General features: G+C 46.1%; 1 protein-coding gene across 6 annotated transcripts in view; it reads right to left on the reverse strand.

Annotated features, from left to right (window-relative positions):
- The window catches only part of PRKCQ (protein kinase C theta), a 90,469-nt gene that overhangs the window by 11,134 nt on the left and 55,245 nt on the right, over positions 1 to 24,090 (reverse strand). For all 6 annotated transcript variants that reach the window (XM_061638284.1, XM_061638288.1, XM_061638285.1 and 3 more), the window contains exons 7-16: positions 23,906 to 23,991; positions 22,022 to 22,151; positions 18,506 to 18,615; positions 17,340 to 17,457; positions 15,705 to 15,865; positions 14,822 to 14,995; positions 13,917 to 14,008; positions 7,629 to 7,691; positions 5,230 to 5,368; positions 3,202 to 3,390 (exon numbers count right to left, since the gene is read on the reverse strand). In XM_061638284.1, the coding sequence (XP_061494268.1) occupies positions 3,202 to 3,390; positions 5,230 to 5,368; positions 7,629 to 7,691; positions 13,917 to 14,008; positions 14,822 to 14,995; positions 15,705 to 15,865; positions 17,340 to 17,457; positions 18,506 to 18,615; positions 22,022 to 22,151; positions 23,906 to 23,991 (1,262 nt within the window). The remainder of the gene's footprint in view (positions 1 to 3,201; positions 3,391 to 5,229; positions 5,369 to 7,628; positions 7,692 to 13,916; positions 14,009 to 14,821; positions 14,996 to 15,704; positions 15,866 to 17,339; positions 17,458 to 18,505; positions 18,616 to 22,021; positions 22,152 to 23,905; positions 23,992 to 24,090) is intronic.

A 24,090-nucleotide genomic window follows, 5' to 3' on the forward strand; every position in this document is an offset into this window, starting at 1 on the left:
GTGCCTCCAACACCCAACTCCGCAAGTCTCTCCAGAAGGATACCATGGTTGATGGTATCAAAAGCCGCTGAGAGATCAAGGAGAATCAACAGAGTTATACTCCCTCTGTGTCTCTCCCGATATAGGTCATCACACAGGGCGGCCAAGGCCGTCTCAGTGCCAAAACCAGGTCTGAAACCCAACTGAAATGGATCTAGATAATCGGTTTCATCCAATAGCGCCTGGAGCTGGTCAGCAACCACTCGTTCCAAGACCTTGCCCAAGAATGGAACATTTGCCACTGGTCTATAGTTGTTAAAGTCCTCTGGGTCCAAGGAAGGTTTTTTCAGGAGTGGTCTCACCGCCGCTTCTTTCAGACAGCCAGGGACCACTCCCTCTCGTAAAGACGCATTTATCACTTCCTTGGCCCAGCCAGCTGTTCCATCCTTGCTAGTTTTTATAAGCCAAGAGGGGCAAGGATCAAGTACCGAAGTGGTCGCACGAACCTGTCCAAGCACCTTGTCCACGTCCTCGAACTGAACCGACTGAAACTCATCCAACAAAACATGACTAGACTGTGTTCCAGACACCTCATTAGGACTAACTGTCATAAAATGGGAATCTAGGTCCCGACGAATGCATAAGATCTTATGCTGGAAGTGCTTAGCAAACTCATTACAGCGGGCTACCGATGTATCTACCATGTCCTGTGGGCCAGGGTGGAGTAGCCCTCGGACAACTCTAAAAAGCTCCGCTGGGCGGGAGAGAGATGACTTAATAGTGGCGGCGAAATGTTGTTTCTTCGCCGCCCTCACCGCACCTACATACCGCTTGGTAGAAGCACAAACCAGCGCATAATTGCATTCATCAGGAGTTCGTCTCCAACTCCGCTCAAGCCGTCTCCTATCTTGCTTCATCGCTCTTAGCTCCGGAGTATACCAAGGAGCTGTATGAGCTCTACAAAGGAGAGGGCGCGCAGGAGCGATTGTGTCCACTGCCCGGGTCATCTCTGCATTCCACAGATTAGCCAGGGCTTCGAAAGGAGTGCCAGTCCTATCAGCCGGAAAATCCCCCAGAGCCCTTTGAAAAGCATCAGGATTCATTAGTCTCCGGGGGCGGACCATTTTAATAGGTCCCCCACCCTTGCAGAGGGAAAAGGCCACTGAAAGTCTAAACTTCAGCAAGCAGTGATCTGACCATGACAAAGGGAGAGATGTAAGACTCCCCACATCCAGATTACTATCCCCATGTCCAGTAGTAAAAACAAGGTCGAGAGTATGCCCCGATGTATGTGTTGGGCCACTAACACGTTGAGACAGCCCCATGGTTGTCATGGCGTCCATGAAGTCCTGAGCCGCCCCAGACAAAGAAGCCTCGGCATGGATGTTGACATCCCCCAGTACTAATAGTCTGGGGGATCTCAACAATACCTCCGAGACCACTTCCGTCAGCTCAGTTAGGGAAGCCATTGGGCAGCAAGGTGGGCGGTACACCAAAAGAATTCCCAGTCTGTCCCTCTGGCCCAGCACAAGGTGCAAACACTCCAGACCCGTAACTGCATGGACATGGTGCTTGGTGAGTGAGATGGAACTCTTATAGACCACAGCAACCCCACCTCCCCGACCCTCAGATCTCCCATGATGCTGAACCAAATACCCCGGTGGGCAGAGCTGGGAGAGACTAACTCCACCCTGCTTGCTTACCCAGGTCTCGGTTATGCATGCCAGATCGGCTGCCTCATCCATAATCAAATCATGGCTGAGGGAGGTTTTATTTTGTACCGATCTGGCATTAAGAAGCAGCAACTGGAGATCTGAGGGTTGGCTGAGAGGACAACCAACAACCCTGCGGGTATGAGAGGGACCGGAACAAGGCACAGCCACTACATGTCTGGGCCGCGTTCCCCTTACCTGGCATGTCCCTCTCATAACACCATACCTCCCTCTGCCCGTCACTACGGCAATTGGGGCCCCCTCTAGTCTCCCCACTTGATAGAAAGATCTCTTCCCCAGGCACATTGTAAACTATAATACAAAAATACAAACAACCATATATACAAACATACACACTCACACACAACACACACTCACTATACAACCACACCATTCAAATTCAGCCAACATGCCAAAACCTAGGCCCGCATACTGTGCACGCAGATGCCAGCTGCAAGATCTCTCTTCTTCCCACCTAAACAGTCAGATGATGGTAAAGGTCCACAAAAACGTCAGCTGCGGCGAGAAACAAAGCCGCGGCGGCCACAAGGCGACAGCAGGCCAGGCACAGAGCAGCCGCAGTCTCTATGGGCAAAGCCGCAACGGCGGCAGTGACGGAGAAGCACACCGTAGCAGCAGCCGCAGAGAGGAAAGCAAACAAAAAACAAACAGACACAGCACACACAAAAAAACCCAGGCCACCTCAGCCAGCCGGCTTATGTATCCCTCCAAAGAGGGACAGGTGATGGGAATCAGTCACAGCTGGCTGGGTACCTGGGGCCTGGTCCTGCAGATGTACGTCTGGCAGGCAGAAGTCCACAGGGAAGGATGGTGATCCAGCAGCAGCAGGCTCTCCTTCCCTGGGCAGCAGTGTTCTTCTCTTCCTGCAGGCACTGGGTCTGGCAGCCACTCTCCAGGGTTTCAGGCAGGAATCCGTCCCAGGCCCTACCTGCAGCTGCTGGGAACTGAACTTGGGACCTTCTGCATGCAAGCCAGATGCGCTACCACTGAGCTAAAGCCCTTCTGCAAATTCAAGCTGGTGTTCCTCACTTAGGTCACTTGCAGATGACTTGCTTATTGAGCATTCATCCTGATTTGTTGGCACAAAGTTTGCAGGGAGGTTAGACAAGTCGTCTGTTTATCAAGCATTCATTCTGATTTGTATGCAGGGAGGTTATACAATGCTGCACCAAGAGTTTTCCCACACTCTCTGGTGGATTTTCCCATCACTTTCCTTACTGCAAAAAGTCAGATGGGGGGGGGAGGAGGTTTGTCACGCAAGAGCCCCAAATGAACTGTAATTGCACAAGCCGCTATGTGATTGTGGGTCACCCAAAAACAGTGATAGTCCGCAGGCGCCCTTAAAGATAAATTCTATCTGAAAAGCCCCCCATATCTAGCACAGAGGAAAGAGGAAAAAGTGCTAGGGAGACATATTCAGCTAGAGAAGGGTATTGCTCCGCCCATTCCTTCATTTCTCTCGGCCCCCTCTTCACCCACCTGACCTCACCTTCACTAAGAGGTCTCTCGCATCCCTGTCAAGCCAGCGAGGATAGAAAGGACTGTCCATGCGGATGGACTGGAAGAGCTCCTCTTCGTCCTGGCCGTGGAAGGGAGACTGGCCAATCAACATCTCGTACAGAAGGACGCCAAAGGACCACCAGTCAACTGAAGTGTTGTATTTCTGCCCCAGCAGGATCTGCCATTGGAAGGGAATGGAGACTTGAAGAAAGGGGAAGGTTCAGCATAAGAGCCTGCCGTATTATACTGAGTCAACCATTGGTCTATTCCAGGTGTGTGTATGTGGGGGGTGGATCTGTGGTCCTCCAGAGTCCAGTTGCTATTGGACTACAACTAGGGGTGTGGTCATTCAGGGTCTTGGGGGGGTCTTAGACCCCTTACTTCTCTGGGAGCAGGGTCCTAATGTCTTCAGCATCCTACAAGCCAATCAAGCATAAAGGAGGAGTGTGGTAGCCACTGAGAAGAGTCTTCTAACATGCTTCCTTGTCCTTTCCTGCTGATTGGAGCCAATCAGAGTGAATCAGCTATGGAGAAGACTCTTCTTAGTAGCTAACACACTCCCCTTGCATGCTTATTGGTTCCTAGGGATGTGTGTTGTTGTGGAAGAAGGCATTAACAAGGAGCCCATTCTCAAACCAGCAACAAGGTGTGACTATCAACAAGGGAGCCTGCACTTCACTACTGACTACATCTCTCATCATCCTAGGAAAATAGGAAGCTGCCTTATATCAAGCCAGGCCATTGGTCCATCTAGCTCAGCGGTGTCTACACTGACTGGCAGCAGCTCTCCAGGGTTTCAGACGGGGTCTTTTCCAGGCCTACCTGGAGTTGCCAGGGATTGAACTGGGGACCTTCTGCATGCAAAACAGATGCTCTACCACGGAGCTACAGCCCTGCTGCATCTCTGCCTGTTGGCCATGCTGGCTAGGTCTGATGGAAAGTGAACAACATCTGGAGGGCCACAGGTTCTCCATCCCTGGTCTGTTCTTATTGTCAAGAACTTTCCAGGTATTGGCGGGGTCTTTTTCAGGGTGTTTCCAGAGGTGGATGGTTTAGTAGCACCCAATCATTGATGTTCTGCTTTAAGCTGCAAGTGGAGGAGCAACTCTGCTTCCATACATCTGTAGCCAAGTGGGCACTCCCTCTTTCCGCACTCTCAAATTTAGGGAGGAGGAGGAAAAAAAACCCCAGACATAATGACAATGTTGTTTGGAAAGGGAAGGGTTAAAGACATAGAGATAATTCCTAGCCTTCTCTAAGCTGACGGCCTCCAGATGTTTTGACTACAGCTCCCATCAGCTCCAGGCAGCACAGTCATTGGTTGGAGTTGTACTCCAAAAATCTGGAGGGGACCAGGCTGGGAAAGGCAGAGCTTGGAAAAGTTACTTTTTTTGAACTACAACTCCCATCAGCCTCAGCCAACATGGCTGGGGCTGATGGGAGTTGTAGTTCAAAAAAGTAACTTTGTCAAGCTCTGGGCTCAGCTATAGCAATGTTAGAATGGCTACAACAATCTATAAAGGTCAGAATAGCAGTGCAATGGGCCTGAGAAAATTGCACAGCTGAGTTTTTAAAAAAAAGTTGGTGCTTTTGAGCTCTGGGAGAGGAAAAAGGCAGAAATTGAATATGACGGGGGTATTTTGTCCACGATGCCAAGGTCTTGGACGGAAAGACAGCATATAAAATGGGGTACACGAATTGGCAATGGCTCCCCAGCTTTTGAGAAAGGGGCCTTTTCCCAGCTCTACCTTGAGATGCCAGGGATCAAACCAAGAATCTTCTGCATGCAACGCAACTGCTTCACTACTGCGCCACAGCCTTTGAGCATTGCGTTTGCTGCACCAGCCATCCAGATGTCTCCAGGGAGCTTATAAGCAGGCAAGATAGTGTCAACCCTTCTCCATTGTTTGCATCCAGCACCTGGCACTCAAAGGTATAATGCCTCTAGCCTTAGAAGCTCCATTGGCTATGATGGCTAATAGGCATTAGACGTTGTGAGCAATAATGCCCCACTTACCTCCGGTGCAATATAGTCAGGGGTTCCACAGAAAGTGGTTGTCTTGGCATCCCCGAACATGTTCTCTTTGCACATCCCAAAATCGGCAATCTTGATGTGCCCTTCCTTGTCTAGGAGAACATTATCAAGCTTTAGGTCTCTGCAAGGTAAGAGCAGGTTAGATTTCTTCTCTGAAAAGGTTCTTCTCTTGAAACACCAGGTATGTTATCTAATCTGTGTATTCCATATGTTTGCAGAATAATTCTTTTGTAACATTGAGTGTACATCTCAATATTGTGGGGCTTGTGGGGGTCAGACCTCCCTTTCTGCAGGGGTAAGTCTGCTTTTTCCTGTGGCCTCCAAAATACTCTCCAAGGGAGAAAGGATTGCTCCCTAAGAGAACCTGTGTTTGCCTGCATGGTGCTGTGAAGGGAGACGTGTGGGCCCAGGGCGTGGGATGAAGGCACATGGAGGAACCTTAGGGTGACTGTGGAATTAAAATAACCAGGATGTAGAGGATTCTGGGTATCTGAAAATATGCTTTCTGCCTGTGTCTGAGTGTAAAAACTGTAGTGTGAGAAAACAACTAAGCAAACATGTCTTTGTAGTTTCTTGCATGCCCTTGATAGCCAGCTTCAAAGTGTTACATCCCTAGTTAGCAAATAATCCCTTAACTAATGTCCTAGCTATACCCTAACAACTGCCTTAGCAATTTATAATCAGGATGCTTTGAACTAAAGGAATTTCTTGTATATTACGCATGCTCGAAATGCGAGTATTCTCTCCTGAAGTCTGTGTTTCTTGAAAGACTATAAAGGCCTGCTCCATCTTTTAGAGTCAGCTGCAGTTTTCTGCTTGGCTCTCCATCTTTGAATAAACTTGCAATCTGCTTCAGTTCAAATCGCCTCCGAGTGAATTCCTCTACATGGCCACGAGTCCTGCTTTAAGACAGCCCTCCAATTTTAAGGGCTGTGGAAGGGCAGTCCTCTCTTTGAAGGTGTCCTCAGTCTAAGTCTGGTTTAAAGATGAGGAACCATAAAAAGTGAAAACAGGAGGGCCTTTGAAGTTGCCAGTCAGCAGCACCTGCGCAGGCACACAAGTCACTTGGTCTCTCCCCACTATGGTTAGATGTATTTCTATTTTAACAATAATAATTATCTCTAAATTTACATGTATAAATATAAATTGCCATTAATTTATTACATTTCTATCCCACCTGTCCTCCAAGGAGCTCAAGGCGGCGTACGAACATGGCTCTCCCCCTCCCGATTTTATCCTCTCAACAACCCTGCAAGGTAGGTTAGGCTGAGAGGCAGTGACTGGCCCAAGGTCACCCAGTGAGCTTCATGGTCGAGCGGGGATTTGAACCCTGCTCTTCCAAGGTCCCAGTCTGACACTAACCACTATACCACACTGTCTCTCAGTAGCAGTTAGTGGGGTGTCAGAGCGTACCGGACCTTCTGTCACTGGTGTTGCTGCAGATTACCAGGAGAGAGAGGGTTGATGCAATGGCGAGATCAGCATTGCCGCCTCACTGCCTGCTACTGTAAATTACCATATGCAAATTGGTAATTTTTGGGTGATGCAAATCCTCTTTTTTGTGGGGGGGAAGACATACATGGTCACCCTGGGTAGCCTCTCTGAAGCTAAGCACTCCATGGGAACTCCACTTACATACTGCTAATCGTATATACATTTAATAAGTATATCTGAGCCAGATAGGGTTGCCAGGTTCATGGCCTGAGACTGATCCTGTATCTTTAGAAGAGAAAGTCAGCCAAGTGCAGGTGTTCTTGCAACTCTGTAAATGGGAAAAACCACAAGGTGGAATTCTCCTTTTCCCCTGCACAACTTTTAAAGATACAGAAGACCTCTTGGAGGCCAGGCCTGGCAACCAAGAGGTCTTCTGTATCTTCAAAACTTGTGCAGGGGGAAGGGAGAATTCCACCTTGTGGTTTTTCCCATTACACTGTTGCAAGAACACCTGCACTTGGGTGACTTTCTCTTCTAAAGATACAGGATCAGTCTCAGGCCATGAACCTGGCAACCCTAGAGCCAGACTTTATGGGCTCTGCATGTGGATTGATGGGCAGCAGAGCAGGAAAGAAATTCTTTTTCAGCTGTGGAGCTTTCCTGCAACTTTTGTACAGTCTGCTTCTATGAATATTGGTCTATATGTCCTATTTTGAATATATTGGATGCATCTATGCATGAGGTTACATCCATTCCACACCATACATTTAAAGCACATGAAGAATCCTGGGAACTGTAGTTTACTCTTTTCAGAGCTACAATTCTCAACACCCTTAAACTACAGTTCCCAGAATTCTTTGAGAGAAGCCATGTGTTTTAAACTTGGCATCCATCCATCCACTCTCTTTCTCTTTCTCTGAAATTCTGGCTACAAAGAAAAATCCTACCTGTATACGATTCCTTGGGAATGAAGGAACTGCAAGCCACAAATGATTTCAGCAGCATAGAACCTGAGAAATTCAGAGACAGACCAGACTTAATTTTATCAGTTAATTTTTCACATTAAGAACATAAGAAGAGCCCTGCTGGATCATATCAAATACTTTGCCCCCAGTCCCAGGATGCAAATCCTACACTCTGGGGCAATGGTTCCCAGGCAGGCACTCTCCATGCCTTTCCTTACAATGGCTGAGTTACACCCAACACCAATCCTGTAGGGTAGGTACACTGCCACCACCCCTTAGCCTGGCTTTCCACTCTGAGCAAGGGAAACTCAGAGCACCCATGTACTGGTTAGAGCTAAAGTTACACTCATAACTCTGGAGCCTCCAAACAACCCCCAAACCAGCAGTTAGCAGTTTTGTGGTCAAGGTACTGGTTTCAGAGCCACAGTTCCAAATAACACACACCAAGTAATATGAGATAGTTTATGAAATATATTAAAAGTACTATGAAACAGCAGCATACGATTTCCTTTAAGTCCAAACACCCTTAAACAGAGCTAGACATAGTCAACCTTTACATAAAACACAGTGAGAGATTTACACAGACAAAACATAATAAAACTTACTAGCCTAAACTGATACGCCTGGCCCCCTACTGGCTCATTATACCACAAGACATCACATAGGCATGTCAAGATGGAATAGAGAATGAAGAGAACAATTCACTGAACAATTACCCCTCTTTTTATGGGGTTTTGCCTCGTAAGAGCCAAAGGGCCAGTTAACCAATCCTGGCACCTCTGGATGATGGAATAGCCTAGAAAATTCACAGCAAGGGCAGGGCTATAATTTACAACTCAGAACTCCTGACCTTGGTACCAGGCAGAGCAGATAAAGTTTGGCTGCCTCCCTGCTAGAATAACAAGCTGTAGCTGGAGGTATGAGATGCCCTAATTTTTCCCAGCACAGAGCATCCCAGGAACCTATGCAAAATATTCCCCACAATTCTCTCTGGCTGAACCATTTTACTTTGGTCAACGTTAGCTATTCTTGACAGATCAGACAAAAGGTAAATCTAATGCAGTATCCTGTTTCTCAAAGGGCTGGGTACCCCAGCAACTATAATTCAGAGGTATACTGCCTCTAACAATGGAGGTTCCATATAGCCCTTGTGACAGACTGATCCTCCATCCCCTTTTAAAATCATCTAAGCCAGTGGCCATTAGCAAATCATGTTGGAGTGAGTCCCACAGCTTAAACTAGGCATTGCGTTAAGGAGTAGTTTCTTTCTCCTGTCCTGAATCTACAGCCTAACACTTTTGTTGGGTGACATATACAAATAAGCTTTCTGCAAGCACCCATGTGTATGGGCAAATGAATCTGCAAGACGTCTAGATGTACACTGAGGAGGTTTAGAGTGGCATGCCCCATTCCCTGTGTCCCATATTCTTGTCTCGCACCCCTGTTTCTCCTGATCTTTAGGGTTGTTTATTGCTTCCTCAGGCTGCTTGCATGGTACAGTAGTCTGAGAAGTTCTGTTTAGGACAGTAAGCTCAATTTGCAGGCTTTCTCACTCTGCATATGTTGACAAAAAGCTGGGAAAAGGCTGTTTAATTAGCTAAAACAGATAGTGGATGTCACATACACTGACAGGGGCTGGGAATGAACTTCACAGCTATATTCTCAGCCCTGGCTAGCACAAATCCAAGGCCACTGAGGGATAAACAAAGGGCAGAGGCGTGAGATTCAAGTATCCGGTTTTAGGCCTGTATGATGACCTTTGTCGGGAGAGGGACAGGGGGAGTGTGACTCTGTTGATTCTCCTTGATCTCTCAGCTGCTTTTGATACCATCGACCATGGTATCCTTCTGGAGACTCACGGAGTTGGGAGTTGGAGGTACTGCTTGGCAGTGGCTCCGCTCCTACTTGGCGGGCCGTCTCCAGAAGGTAGGGCTTGGGGAGCATTGTTCGATACCCTGGACTCTCCATTGTGGAGTCCCGCAGGGATCGGTACTGTCCCCCATGCTTTTCAACATCTACATGCAGCCGCTGGGGGCGGTCATCAGGAGTTTTGGAGTGCGTTGCCACCAGTACGCTGATGACACGCAGCTCTATTTCTCCTTTTCATCCTCTTCAGGTGAGGCTGTTAACGTACTAAACCGTTGCCTGGCCGCGATAATGGACTGGATGGGAGCTAACAGACTGAAGCTCAATCCAGACAAGACCGAGACACTGCTGGTGAGTGCCTTCTCTGCCCAGATGGAGGATGTTCATCCTGTTCTTGATGGGGTTACACTCCCCTTGAAGGAACAGGTTCGTAGCTTGGGAGTTCTTTTCGATCCTTCCTTGTCTCTCGAGACCCAGGTGGCCTCGGTGGCACGGAATGCTTTCTACCATCTTCGATTGGTAGCCCAGCTACGTCCCTATCTGGACAGTGACGACATCGCCTCAGTTGTTCACGCTCTGGTAACTTCTAGGCTGGACTACTGCAATGCGCTCTACGTTGGGCTGCCCTTGAAGATAGTTCAGAAACTACAGCTAGTCCAGAATGCAGCGGCCAGATTACTGACGCGGACCAGAAGGTCCGCTCATATAACACCTGTTCTGGCTCGTCTGCACTGGTTTCCTATTTGTTTCCGGGCTAAATTCAAAGTGCTGGTTTTGACCTATAAAGCCCTACACGGCATGGGACCGCAATACCTGGTGGAACGCCTCTCCCAATATGAACCTACCCGTACACTGTGCTCAACATCTAAGGCCCTCCTCCGGGTGCCATCCCATCGAGAAGCCCGGAGGGTTGTGACTAGAACTAGGGCCTTTTCGGTAGTGGCCCCCGAACTGTGGAATAGTCTCCCCAATGAGGTACGCCTGGCGCCGACGCTGCTATCCTTTCGGCGCCAGGTGAAAACCTTTTTATACTCCCAGGCATTTTAAAGTGTATTTTAAATTGTATTTTATAGTGTATTTTATCAGTATTTTCATTATTGTTGTATTTTGACGTTGTTGGTTTTGATCTTTGATTTTGTTATACTTATTGTATTTATATATTGTGCTTGTTTTATCTTTTATGTACACCGCCCAGAGAGCCTTTTTGGCTTAGGGCGGTATATAAATAAAATAAAATAAAATAAATAAAATAAATAAATACACTGGCCACTGGGAAAGATAAAAATCTCACAGGTATAGGTGCCACCTGTGCCCCCTCCCAGAGGGTCTTTTTGGTATAAATAAAGGGCCCTAGATCTGGGAAGATAAGCCTCAACACCGGCCTGAAGCATGGCGCAGTGTAAATCCAAACGGGGTCATAAAGGAGATCTCTTCACCGTTGCTGACTGAGGCTTCCAACAGGAAAAAGGAGAACATAAAATAAGATCTGTGCTCATCATTAGCTGCTTTAAGTGTTTTAGTGCCTGCCTGCCAAAAAACAACAGCTTTGCTTCAATAAAGCACTAAATTTTCTTTCTTCACAAGTGTGTTTCATAGTCTTTGAGATCCTGAACTTTCAGCAATAAGTTACAAGATATGCACTGACTGGAAATGGAGCTGTATGATTGCCTCAAAACTTTTGCAGGGACATACAAAGTACTGAAAGAGGGATGACGTGTGATTGCTGACACTGGAGGCCTTCAAGAGGCAGCTGGGCAACCACCTGTCAGGTATGCTTTAATTTCGGTTTCTGCATTGAGCAGGGGGTTGAACTCAATGGCCTTATAGGCCCCTTCCAACTCTACGATTCTATGCTCCATTAGTGTTACGAGCACAAATCATTGTGAATGCCAGTAGTATAGTGGCAAATTCAGAAGTACAGGGTCCCTTCATGATAGTCACAACCATGCTTTTTTTTTCCTGCTGGGTTGAGAATGAAATTCTTGTTAATGCCTTCTCCCACAATAACAGACATCCCTAGGAGCCAAGCAGCATGAAAGGGAAGAATGTTAGCTACTAGGAAGAGTCTTCTCAGTGGCTGACTCATCTCCTTTCACATTGTGGGCTCCAATCAGCAGGGAAGGACAAAGAAGCATGTTAGAAGGCTCTTCTCAGTGGTTAGCAGACTCCCCTTTCATGCTCATTGCCTTGTAGGATACTGGAGACAAAGGGACCCTGCTCCCAAAAAAGTAAGGGGTCTAAGACCCTCTGAGACCCTGGATGACTTCATCCCTGGGAATGTGCAATAAAAAGGACATCTGGAGGGTCCTTCAACAACATTCCTCCTTCCTCTCCAACTCAGCCAAAGAACAATTGGGGTGCAAAGGAAGAACGCTTCTGAGAACCTGCAGAGCTCCCTCGCCAGTGTGCAACTATTGCCCACTCCCTACATCTGGTATTAAGAGGCTGGGTTTTCTGCAGTTCAGAAGGGCCCACACTGCAGGACAGTTTCATCCCGACCAGGCCACATTTTTGGAAATGCAGCTCAGGAATCGTAAAGCAAGGCCATGTGGATTTCTGCATCCAAAAGTCACCTTTGCTCAGGCTATAATGAATAAGTTATTTGAAGCAGCTCTTAAATCCAAACAAGTTTCTAAAGTGGTTTCAACATTGATTTTTTAAAATCTCCCTGGTGGCACAAAGGGTATATCTTATTTGCTTGATTCTTCTATTTGTCTTAATCATGGCTGTATTAGTATTAAAACTGTATTAGTTTTAAAATCCCCAGTTGGTGTTTGCTTTTTACTAGCTAGTTTTTTAAAAACTTTTTAACATTCATGGGATTTGGGCTAGTATTTTCTTTCATTTTTTTGGCAATCCTAACAGTGACTCGGTGCTTTTGAACAGCTGAACCAAAGCAGTTCAACTGATGCAGTGTTTGCTGTTGTACCTGTTGAATTCCTGCCTCTGCGCTTGGATTGAGGATCTTCTCGGTAATGGTGCTCTGCTTTTGGAGTGCCTTTTCCTGTGAGAGTCTCCTGGCACCAACTGTGATGTCGCTCCAGAGTAACGCATAGACAGTTTTATTTGCCAACCGTTCCAGTAGGGGGGATGATCTGGCTTTAATGAGATTTTTACCACTTTGTTGAACTGTTATACTGAGTTTTATCATGCTGTTGTTTTATTTCTGTTTGAAACTGCGATGTTGTTATTTATTTATTACTTTTGTGTACTGCCCTGCTAGGCCGGGGGTGCTTTACACACCCTCCCCAGATTTCTTTTTAGGAAATTGTCGTCTTATTAATTTGTGACATGACAGACAAGAAAACAATGATAGCTTGTTTTAAGAACAGGAGCAATTTAAGAGTAACACCCTCTGAGAAAATCAGTGAATAAGGCAGGGCAAGTGCTCAACAAAAGCCTCATCTGGAAGAGCCCCTAAAAGTCTGCGCACTCAAGATTTTCCCTCACTGAGGGTGGATTTTTCATGATCACAATCACTATATAATTGCTGAAGTGATCCTGACAAAACAACTTATTAGTAGCATGATTCTTGGAGAGTGAAATATTAGAATGTTGTATTATTGGGTAAAGTTAGACTCTACCCCATGGTGTTTCCTTTCCTCTACATTTCAGTTTCAGTTGTGTTCCTTACCCAGCTAGCTATAAAGAAGCATGTTTGTTTGCCAGCAGAAGCATGTAAGAGTTTGTTTATTCTGCAATTAATAAGTACAGCAGGATTGGGTGCTTATTGCTAAAGGGTGAAATAAAGAGATAACTTAAAAGTGATCTGAAAAAAATGCCTACCCTGTTATCCTTTACTGTTTTAAAGCTCTCACTATACTCACAATCATAGTGGCTATTTTTTCTTCTTTTTCTTGAGTACTTGATGGCAAGGAATGAAAACAACCCTAGAGGAATAAAAATATTGCTGTGTACACTACAATTTGCTAGCTGGCTGGTTACCTAGACTGTAACTCAGGCCTAATCTCTGATTTTCCCAATATGTGGCTGGTGCCATGTGCCTCTCCCTCCCAAATGCTCCTCCTAGAAATGTGGCTACCTCACCTAACAAGGAAGGCTGAGTAGCATACAGACTAAAAATAAATAAAACAAAAAACCCTTGAAATAAGCAAATCAATAAAAATGTATGTTTGAAACACGATGGTTCTAACATGGGATAGCCCTCTCATGGGACTCTACCTCCTCAGGTTCCACATGGGGGTTTGCTTGAAAACACCCCAAGAGAAAAATCAACCCGCAAGTAGAAAGTTAAAACACAAGACAGAACTCGCCAACTCTGCACATGTGAGCCACATAATGCATTCCAAGGTGACATTGTCCTGCGAGGACTATATCGTACAATTGATGGTTCAATCGCTCTGTGTCCACAGCAATGTGCAACACAAACAGACTCCACCTTACCTTGCTCTGCCGATGTCAAACTTGTGGCACATCTGGATATGGAACATCAGGTCTCCCCCATTGAGATATTCCATGATAAAAAAGAGGTTTTCCTAGTAAATGACCAAAGAATAGCGCTTTTTAAAAAATTTATGAAATGGTCCCTTGAGCAATAGATGCCATAAGATTAGAAATGGAATGTTGTCTCAGCCAGAGGTTCCCAGACTGTGGTCTGTGGCTCACCAGTGATCCACAAGCTTCATTCAGGTAGTCCCGAATAATGTGAAGGTGTCCATGTTAAATATTCACATTGATTTTTACATTGTATTTGTATTGCTTCCTTTACTTCTCATACTGTATTTTATTGAATTACAGTTTGAATTCTACGGAATGCAAATCGCGATAAAATAAAATGCAATAAGAAATAAAAACAGCATTAAAAATATGATTAAAAACCACACACTGTCTAGCGTTGCACATTACAATTGCTACAACAGGCAGAAAAATCATTAAGTAGCCCTCCCAGACCAACGGCAATTTTCAAGTGGTCCGTGGGGACAAAAAGTTTAGAAGCCGCAGACTTAGAAACTATAACCAGCGGGGTGGGGAGAGGGGCAGGCTGGCTATGATTTTGGATTTACATTGAGAAAAGGTTCATGGGGGACCTTCTGGTACAGGGGCTCATCTCAGCAAAGGACCAGCATGTTGCTTTGTCCCCATGGGACCACCTTCCGCACCCTCGTACTCTCCAGGGGTTTGGGACTACAACTCCCATCAGCCTCAGTCAGTTGAAGGTGGGCCTCTATCATCACCCCCTCCGTAACACACCCTGCCTTCTGCCATTTTGTGACTGGGTGGGCTGTCTCAAGTGGGCCCTGGGGGTATGAGAACCCAGGTTCTAGGTGAACAGGACAGCAAGTTTTTACCTTAGTCTGGAACGTACAAAAGACGTGAGTGAGGAACGGGTGGCTCCAAGCTAGCGAAAGGACCCGCTTTTCCACCATGGTACACTCAACGTCGTCGTCCATCAGCACCACCTCTTTCTTCAAAGCTTTCATGGCGAAAAACTGGTTGGTGGCCTTCAGCTCGACAAGGAAGACCTGGAACAAACATCTTCACTGATAAGCAGGGTCCTGCAACATTTTGTGGTTCATGGCAAGCTTAGCAAGTCCTAGAGTTTGGAACTAGGTGCAGAGTTCAGCACCTTAGGAGGAGTTTTAGACTGAATATATATCAGGTTTCTAGCCTTTATGTGTGCAAAGATAGATTTTTAAAGTGAGTGGCCCATGTGTAGTGCAGGGATGGGGAGCATTTTTCCAGGTTAAGGGCCGAATTCCCTCAAGGGCAACCTTCCAGGGGTCCCGTGCCATTAGTGGGTGGAGCCAGAGGCAAAAAGTGGGTGGAGTAACAAGGTTGATCTTGGTATTCCAGCTATGCAAAAGTCAGAGGTTTCTACACATGTGCATGCACGCATGCACTACCCCCTCCATCCAGGCAAGTAAGAAAGAGGCATTATTACAGTTGAAAGGCAAATTCCAGACAGACAAAAGCACTCAAGGAGGGTGCACAACATTGCCAGTGAGGGGTGTTGCTGGGGAGAGTTCCAAGGGCCGAATAGGGGAGTGTGGAATGCTGCATTTGGCCCCCAACCTGAGGTTCTATGGTTAATACAATTCTAGTTTTCTGTTCTACTTGAAATGATGATATCCAGGCTGTGTGGAATTGTGTTAGTTTAAGGTAAGTAGGTATTTTTTTGAAACAACACCAGCGCCAACATGATGTGCATTCTGCTCTCCCTCAACTCCTTACCTTGCCAAAGCTTCCTTTCCCCAACATTTTGTGCAAGAGAAAATCATATATGGTAAATTTCGGCAGCTCTGGTTGGAGGTCTTTCCTTGGCTCCAGTTCCACGGCAGAATCAGGACATGTTACGTTTTCCGCAGGGGATTCCCAGGAAACGCCCTGAGGCTCTGTAATGGATTCCAGCACATATGGGTGAGAAACAAATAAAAACTGAAAGAGCTCCCCATTACATTGACAAGACTTAACTGTATGGGGCAGGGCATCTCATTGCCTCTATTCTGCTTCCTGTGAAGAGCTGCAGGAAAGCTAATTTAGCTCCTTAAGGAAGGCAGCAAGGCCGGCGCCAGACATGCCAGGGCCCTTGGGCCCCAGCGCATGCGCATGCTTGCTCACACACACGTGCATGCACCTGCCTGTCTCTCGCAGGGAGGGAGCTTCTTCTGCCCACCTGTTTGCTGGCTCCTGTCTTTTGTGGCTGCGTGGGCTGCTACGCACGTGCATCTGCATCACTACCATCATCCAAGATGGCGCCAGAGGCTTCAGCCCATTAGGGAAGCCTCAGCTGCCATCTTATTTAATGGCAGTCCTGTGCATGCAGCCGCCCAGCCTCAAAAGATAGGGCAAAAGGGACAAACGAGCTAAGCAGAAGGCACGTCAAGCAAATCCTCATCGTGACCATCTTCCATCTGGAAACCTACGTCCTCACTGTGGAAGGCTGTGTGGATCCAGAATTGGCCTTCCCAGTCACTTATGGACCCACCGTTAAAGACCTTATCTTGGAAGACAATCTTACTCGGCCACGAGTGAACACCAATGAAAAAAAATATGAATGAGCCAGTAAACAGGCGGGCAGAAGAAGCTCCCTCCCTGTGTTCCACGACAGCTACTTTGCCGTGGATTGCTGAAAAGGAGTGCTACTCCTCCCACACCCTATTGAGAGGCCCCTCAGGGGCCTCTGTGACTGCAGGGGCCCTCGGCCAGGGCCCAACCTGGCCGCCCTTTGGGATCGGCCCTGGAAGGCAGTCTACTCACTAGCTCTGGTTAACCATATAAGCCTCATATAATGGTTTCTAATAAGCATGGGTTCAAGCCCTAAATACAATAAACTAGGCATGCTATAGGAAACATTGCCTACATCACTTATAGGCAATACAACCAGTCAGAGAATATTAGCCATTAACCAATTATATGCCTTCTGACCCAGAAAGGATCTCTAGGCATGAAAGGAAGCAAGTGTGGTGCACCAACCTCAACTTCCTCGAAGTACAATGATCTTCTGGCCTCCAAACATAGGCTGCACCCCTAAAATGAGATCTCTTAAATCATGGTTTCTCTTCCTATAAGAGTGTGATTATAGACTGCACTCAGGTTTTATACAAGCCAGAGAAAGTATGCCCTATATTCAGACCAATATGGTAAAACCCAAAAGTATGATTCATTACTTTCAGTAGAGTTTTCTTGCAATTTAGTAAGTACAGGATTGCAGGCCAAGTCTAGTATCAGTGCATCCTTCACCTCCCGATGGAACGTTTGGCAGGTAAATGCTTAAAACCAGTGACAAATGTTTATTCCAGAGGGGGTTTTTTGCATTTGGAGTAGACGGTTAAATGAAATGGCTACTAAAATGATAGAATACAGTACCTTTTTTCCCTGCTGGGGGCTCCGGTACGGAAGGGGTGGGCACCGAGTCTTTGTCAGGGAAGACTATTTCAACCGGCCCTTCCCTCAAGATCTTCTCTGACTCACGTAGACTTCGAGCCTGGCTCATGGAGGAAAAAATAAACAAGTAAAGATATAAAAACAAACCTGTCCACGTAACATGCGTGTTGGGCTCTGGGCCCTGTTGCCACCCTGGGCTCCTGCCAGGAGGAAGGGCGGAATATAAATCAAATGAATGAATGTGCAGTTTGGTATCGGGCACAGAATTGGAAAACAAAACACAACCACAACAGGGTGCAGATTGCACCCATCTTGCCAGGGTAGAGCTTGAAGAAACAGTTTGGAGGTAGCAACAATTTGGGAAAGAGCTGAGAGCTCGGGGAAAAAGAAGAGTTCTGCAGTTTTTGCCTGACTATGGAATGATAACCTAAGCTGAGTGCCTTTGGAGAGCTGTGGCCTTTGAGAGACTGATGCTACCTTATGTTCAGCTTTGAAGAGCTTCAAGGAACTGCTGTTGCTTTTTGGGGGACTGATGGCTAGTAGGGAGGAAATTCTATTCTGTTTGCATTTAGAGGCAAACCTTTCTAATGTGCACTTTGCAAAACAATATGGGAACCAAAACACAGTCATGCACACTTCTCTGAATTTTGTAATGTGGTTCTCCAGCCAAACAGTGTGTACAAAAATGCATATACTAGGGTGAAGTCTGCATACAAAATGCATATATTAGTGAAAGCAGCATACAAAAATGTCTTATATATGGGGAAATTGCTTTGAAAAAGTGTGTACGTTAGGCAAAAGTACATACAAAGATGTGCATATTAGGAGAGATTTGCACTCAAATGCTGAGGAGTTTATGTAAGGATTTTTTTTTAAATCACAAATTGATTTGGAAATGTGGAGAACTGAAGGGTGGAAAAATGAGAAACTGGGAGAAACCAAAATGGAGAGATTCACCCATCCCTACGGACATATTTCTTTTGACTTGTTTTGAGGAACTACCCAACCCCCCCATAAATAAATCCATAAGGAGACTATGCCTGGAACATTGCCTCTCTTGTGGAGGTGGTGAGGACCATAGAATATACACCCAGCCCCCTCAGCTCTTTATGCTGCAGGACAGACAAAGATCAATATTACTTTCCCACCTGTTGCCTGCTCTCGATCAGTGCCAGTGCTTCAGCCATGAGCTTCTGGTTTATGCCACAGAGGTTTGCCACTTTGGTTTGGCACTTGTGGTGGACGTTCATGGCACAGGCTGCAAGGAAGACATGGAGTCAGGAGGTGAGGGAATCCAGTCAACGTTACAGGAATCCAGTTGGCATGTTGTGTGGTCCAGCTCACCAGAGTCTGGAGCAGCCCTTCCGATGTTGCTGAATTAAAACACCCATCAGCCGCAGCAAGCATGGCCAAGGATGATGGGAGTTGTAGTTCATTAACATCTGGAGGGCCAAATGTTCCCCACATCTGCTCTAGAGACAAGGCCCTGAGGCAGTAGAAGAGAGAGATTTCTTGTGGCTTTTTCTCATGCCTACTGTCTGTCATAGTTTGTTCTAAGAAACGTGGTCATCATCCTTTGACCTAGAAGCCTCCTAATACACATTTCTGCAGTGCCCTCCTAAGAGTTGCTCTGATGGCAGCTCTCATTTTAAATATTGTGTTGTTTCATTGCTTCAGAGTTGTGATGCTTTCTTGTTCAATTGTCAGCCACCTTGAAACAATTTGCGTGATGAGCACCCAAATGATTAAAATAAACTGTTGGCGTCTCTCATGTCAACAAGTACCAAATGAAGAGCACAGGAAGCGAATGGAGCTAACGGATTTGCTGGTTCAGCTCCAGATTAGGCATAGGCCAACAGCTGTCTCCCTGCTGGGCCAAATCTGGCCTCCTCAGGGGATGCCAGGCTCTTGTTAGATGGCAATTCAAGTTTCACCACTTCTTCCTTCACTTGATGGAAATAGATTCAGACAGCAGGGGGTGAAAGAGAGAGAGAGAGAGAGAGAGAGAGAGAGAGGGCATGAGGAAGGAAAGGGATTGAGTGTGCAGTTTTGAGGGTACCAGTCACCAATCTCCTATGGCAGGGGTGAGACCCTCCAGCCCGCAGGTCAAACTTGGTCTTCCAGGCCTCTCCATTTAACCCATGAGGCCATTTTCCTGAAACCATGCCTACCTCCCCCACACTAATGTCGTAACATGTAGGTCAGGTATAGACGCAGTGTTGCATTCAACTGAGTCCCACTCAGAGTAGACCCATTGAAGTGAGTGGACATGACTCCCTTAGGTTCATTGACTCCAATAGGTCTACTCTGAGTAGGACTCACTTGACTACAACCCATGGCTGCAGAAAGCAGGATTGAACTCCCCATGTATCAGGTGATATAGGGGGGAGTTCAATCCTGGTTGGGCAGTATCTCCTCCCTTCCTGACGACCACTGTTGACAGGTGGGTGGGACAACCCACCTGTCAAAGTTGGCCCGCTGGGGTGGGAGAGATAAAGACTTGGCCCACCAGGACACAAAGGTTCTCCATCTCTGGGGTAGACTAGAATTGAGTAGATCCAGGTTCAAATTCCCACTAAATTATGAAGCTCAGAGGGTTAGGGATTTGACGGCTATATGTCCTACTTTACAGAGACAGTCCTCTATTTGAAGGTGTCTTCTATTTGTAGGGCTGTCCAGTCCAAGTCCAGTTTAAAGATGAGGAACCCTAAGGAGGGGGCAGTGTTAATTCTAAGCTTCCCACCCTAGTGCACAAGCAGCCAGCACACTGCCCATCCCTGAACTAGTCAAGTAATTAGTCCCATAATATTGTTATGAGATTTGGGGGTTGAGATGGATGATTTCTATGAATCCCCTTTCTAGCCAATGATTTGGGATCTGCAATGGAAGAAACCTGCTCTGTTGGTCAATGGATTCAGCCAAGTCTGCACAGTGCCTTCATCAACAAGTGTAAGGATTGCCCAGGAGACAAATGTGGGCCATAAGAACTTTTTCAGGAGAGAGGCCCTTCCTGCCCCCCAACAAGGAAGTAGTTTGTGTGACTGCATTAGAGTCAGTCTGAGGGGAGGCTGGGAGCTCGGAAGAGACAGAGAGGTTTGCTTGCTCTCTGTGTCTGAAGGAATCTCAAAAGCTATGGGCAACGGGAAGCAAGATCTGATCAACTGTTAATGCTGTGAACCCCTCCATCTTATGCTCAGGTTGTGAATATGTGTAAATGAAAACCAGGGGCGTCACTACCGGGGTGCGGGGGGTGCGGATCGCACCCGGGTGACACCGTGAGGGGGTGACACCCAGAGCTGCACTCCCGCTAGTGACGCCACTGATAAAAACCATATACCCTATAAGACACCACCGTCTCTGCTTACCTTCATTCCAATGAAATCAAACACTGGGTAAGAGCAGGAACCCCTGGAAATCTCGCACAGCTCAGAGATTGGGGTAGCATACAACAGTGGGTTTTCATGGCTGAACTAGTAGGTTCTGAGTTTTGGGGACAGGAGGGGGGTAGCAGAAAACCTATATTTGAGTTGTATTGTGTGTTGCAATTGTTATCGTATGGTTCTATTTATTGTATTGAGTTTTGCTTGGTATGCTTTTGTACTGTTATCTTTATTCTGTATATGTTTTTGAGATTTTTTTTGTAAGTCACTTTTAGTTTCATTTTGGGAAAAAAGCGACTAATAAATATCATTAATAATAAATAAATAAATAATATACTATTAACATAAAATTATGAAGGTTTGAAAGGAACGAGTATTTATCTTCATCTATTTATCTTTTGTCATCTATTTCTGTTTCAGAAACTACTTAGATCCTTATTCATGTGCTCATCTGCACAAAAACCTATTTCACACTGCACAATTTTGTTTTTGTACACTGCACAAAATGTGCCTAGATGCACATTGGAATCAACCCTGGGAGAGGGAATCTTGAAGTTGCCCATCAGCATTTAACATCCAGACAGCAGAATGGGCAGGAACACAGGTCATCTGGTCCCCATCTTCCTTGCTGTGGTGGGAATTTATTTCTATATAAAGAATAGTAACAACTTCCAAATTTCTCTCTCTCTCTCTCTCTCTCTCTCTCTCTCTCTCTCTCAAAATCAGCATTTGCAAATATTATGCAAATCCCTGTCCTCTCTGGTCCTTTTCTCTTTTTTGGTGATGCATTTCTCCTTTTTGGAGATGCAAAAGTGGCCACTTTACCCAAAAATGATGTAGGAATAAGGGTCGTCACATACTGATACCAAGGCCCAAACTCAATGTGGCATAAGAACATAGTTGCATTGAATGTGCACAAGGAATGTGCATTGAATGTGATCAAGGATGGGAAACAGAAGCCTTTTCTTCCATGCCGTAGAGCTGAGGAAAATCCCTTTTCTGAAGCTGATTATTTGCTTTGGGGTGGAGGGGGAAAACCCCTATGGGTGATTTCCTCCTAATGCAAATACTTGAGACTTTCCTCAAGGCTGCCAAAGATCAAGGAAAGGGTGGATTTGCCCCTCCACAGCTGATAGGATCCCAATAATGGTCAGCCCTCCTTCCACCCCTGCAAAGCTGATGCCATCTGCAGCTGCAAAAACCTGCACATTAGATGTAAAGATGCATTTGCCGTGATTTCTAGTTTTGGCTCCACAAGCATCAAGATGTCCCTGTTGGACTCACCGTCACATTTCAAGCCCTGCCGCGTAAGACCCCAGAGGAGTGTGCCGCAGTGATCGCAGAACGTGGGGCTTTTGTAATTGTAGACCTTAAACCGATGGGGCATGTCAATCTTAAACCTCTCCTTGTTGAACTGCAAGAGAGAGAGAAAAGGGTTGGGAGAGGTGCATGGTGTGCTTTGGCTGCTGCAAAGACAACACAAATGGAAAGGATTCAGTGCCTCAAACTGCTATCTGTTATCTAGTCTCCCCTTGCACCAATCTAATTCCACTGCAAATGCATTGAAGAAGGAATTTTATGTAGTCTGATGCAACGGTGGCTGAAGCATCTTGGACAGCTCCTTGAAAGTCTGGACTAAAACCTGGAGCAGATTTCACTGCCCCAGTGACATGGAGCCACCAGCCGCCGTTGGAGTGTGATGCAGTGGTGGCTGGTCTCTCTGGAGACGGGGGGGGGGGGGGCGGCGGCGAAAGGCCAACAGCAGGTGGAGGCAGAGACAATGACAGAAGGAGCCAACTAATTCTACTTTTGCTCCTATCTCTCCCCCCCATGCTGATTTAGACAAGGGCAACGCTGAGAGTGAGGAGGAAGCAGATAGCAAGGACCACCCTCTGGACTGGTTCTAAGTAAGAAGGCAGGGAGGCTTGAAGGAACCAAGACTGAGGTTGGTGGGGCAGTGGCCCATTTGCCATAATGGACCGGCTTCCACTGGCGTGATGGCTTTTGCAATGCATGTAATCAAAGATGGCTTCTCACTTTTACTATATACCAGAGATGGGGAACCTTTGGCCCTCTAGATGTTGTCGGACTGCAACTCCCATCAGCCCCAGTCAGCATGGTCAAAGGTCAGGGGTTATGGGAGCTGCAGTCCAGCCACATCTGTAGGGCCACAAGTTCACCCTCCTTGCTGGATGCCACACATTGTACAATGTTTTATTGGGCTTGCCTTTACAACAAGCTTGTGAAGTAGGCCATTTTTATAGAAGAGGAAGGATGAAATCTTGTCCATGGCCATTCATGGAGGCAACGGCAGTGTGAGATTCAATATGATTTGGCCCAGGATAGCTGGGTTCAAGTCCCCCTTGGCCGTGGCATCAGTGCCAGCCCTACCGATAGGCAGAGTGAGGCAACAGCAACTGTGTTGGAATTGCTTTTTAATATATTTTTTAAACTTTTAAAAATGTTTTTAAAGCTTTAAAAATGTTTTAAAGATGTTTTGTTTTAATGTGTTTTTAATGGTTGTTGTGTTTTAATATACTTTGAAGTCTGTTTTTATGATGTTTAAAGAGTTTTTAGTGTTTTTTTATGCCACCCTGGACTCCTACTGGGAGAAAGGGCGGGATATAAATCAAATAAATAAATAAATAACAGCCTCAGGTGGTTGATTTTAGGTGTCATGAAAGGGCAGCAAACTGTTAAATTTATTAGTATTGTACTTTTACTGCCAATCAAAAGATGTTTTGAAGCTCTACCTGAACAGCATGTTTTTGTTGGGAATAAAGCACCAATGCATGTTACAAGTTATCTGAACCAGGGATGGTGGTGGTGGTGGGGAGACAGACAGAAAGGCAATCTGTTCTTCCCTCTGCTGATTCCTCCTCTAAAGTGTTGCTTGTTTTTGCAGGCTTTGCTCCTCCACTTCCTCCCTTCTCTTCCTGTCTTTGTTCTCAGTTAGCTAATGGCTCCCTAAGTGGAAGCCACATGGCTGCTTCAGCACGTATGACTTCACCTCTTTGTAGTATTAAACCTTAAGATTGTTTATTCATTCAACTACTAGTCTTAACAGACCAGTTATTCCTGCACATCTTTGCAATATGTATATACAAAAACTCTTCACAGTTTTAACCATCCTCAACAGATTAAAAAAAAACTCATTCAGATACATACCATGGTTTCTCTACTATTGATGGCTGATCCTGTACATTTTGCAATTACTTTGTCGATGCACTTCTTGTGAATTGCGGCATTGCATTCTGGGAGGGAAAAGACACTATTTAAAGCATTGCAAGGCAGTGCTGAAGGACCACAAGAAATCAGAGAAATGTCATAACACTTCCTGGACACTGGAAATA

Source organism: Rhineura floridana, chromosome 8 (genome assembly GCF_030035675.1).
Source record: "Rhineura floridana isolate rRhiFlo1 chromosome 8, rRhiFlo1.hap2, whole genome shotgun sequence".
Classification (NCBI taxonomy): Eukaryota; Metazoa; Chordata; class Lepidosauria; order Squamata; family Rhineuridae; genus Rhineura; species Rhineura floridana.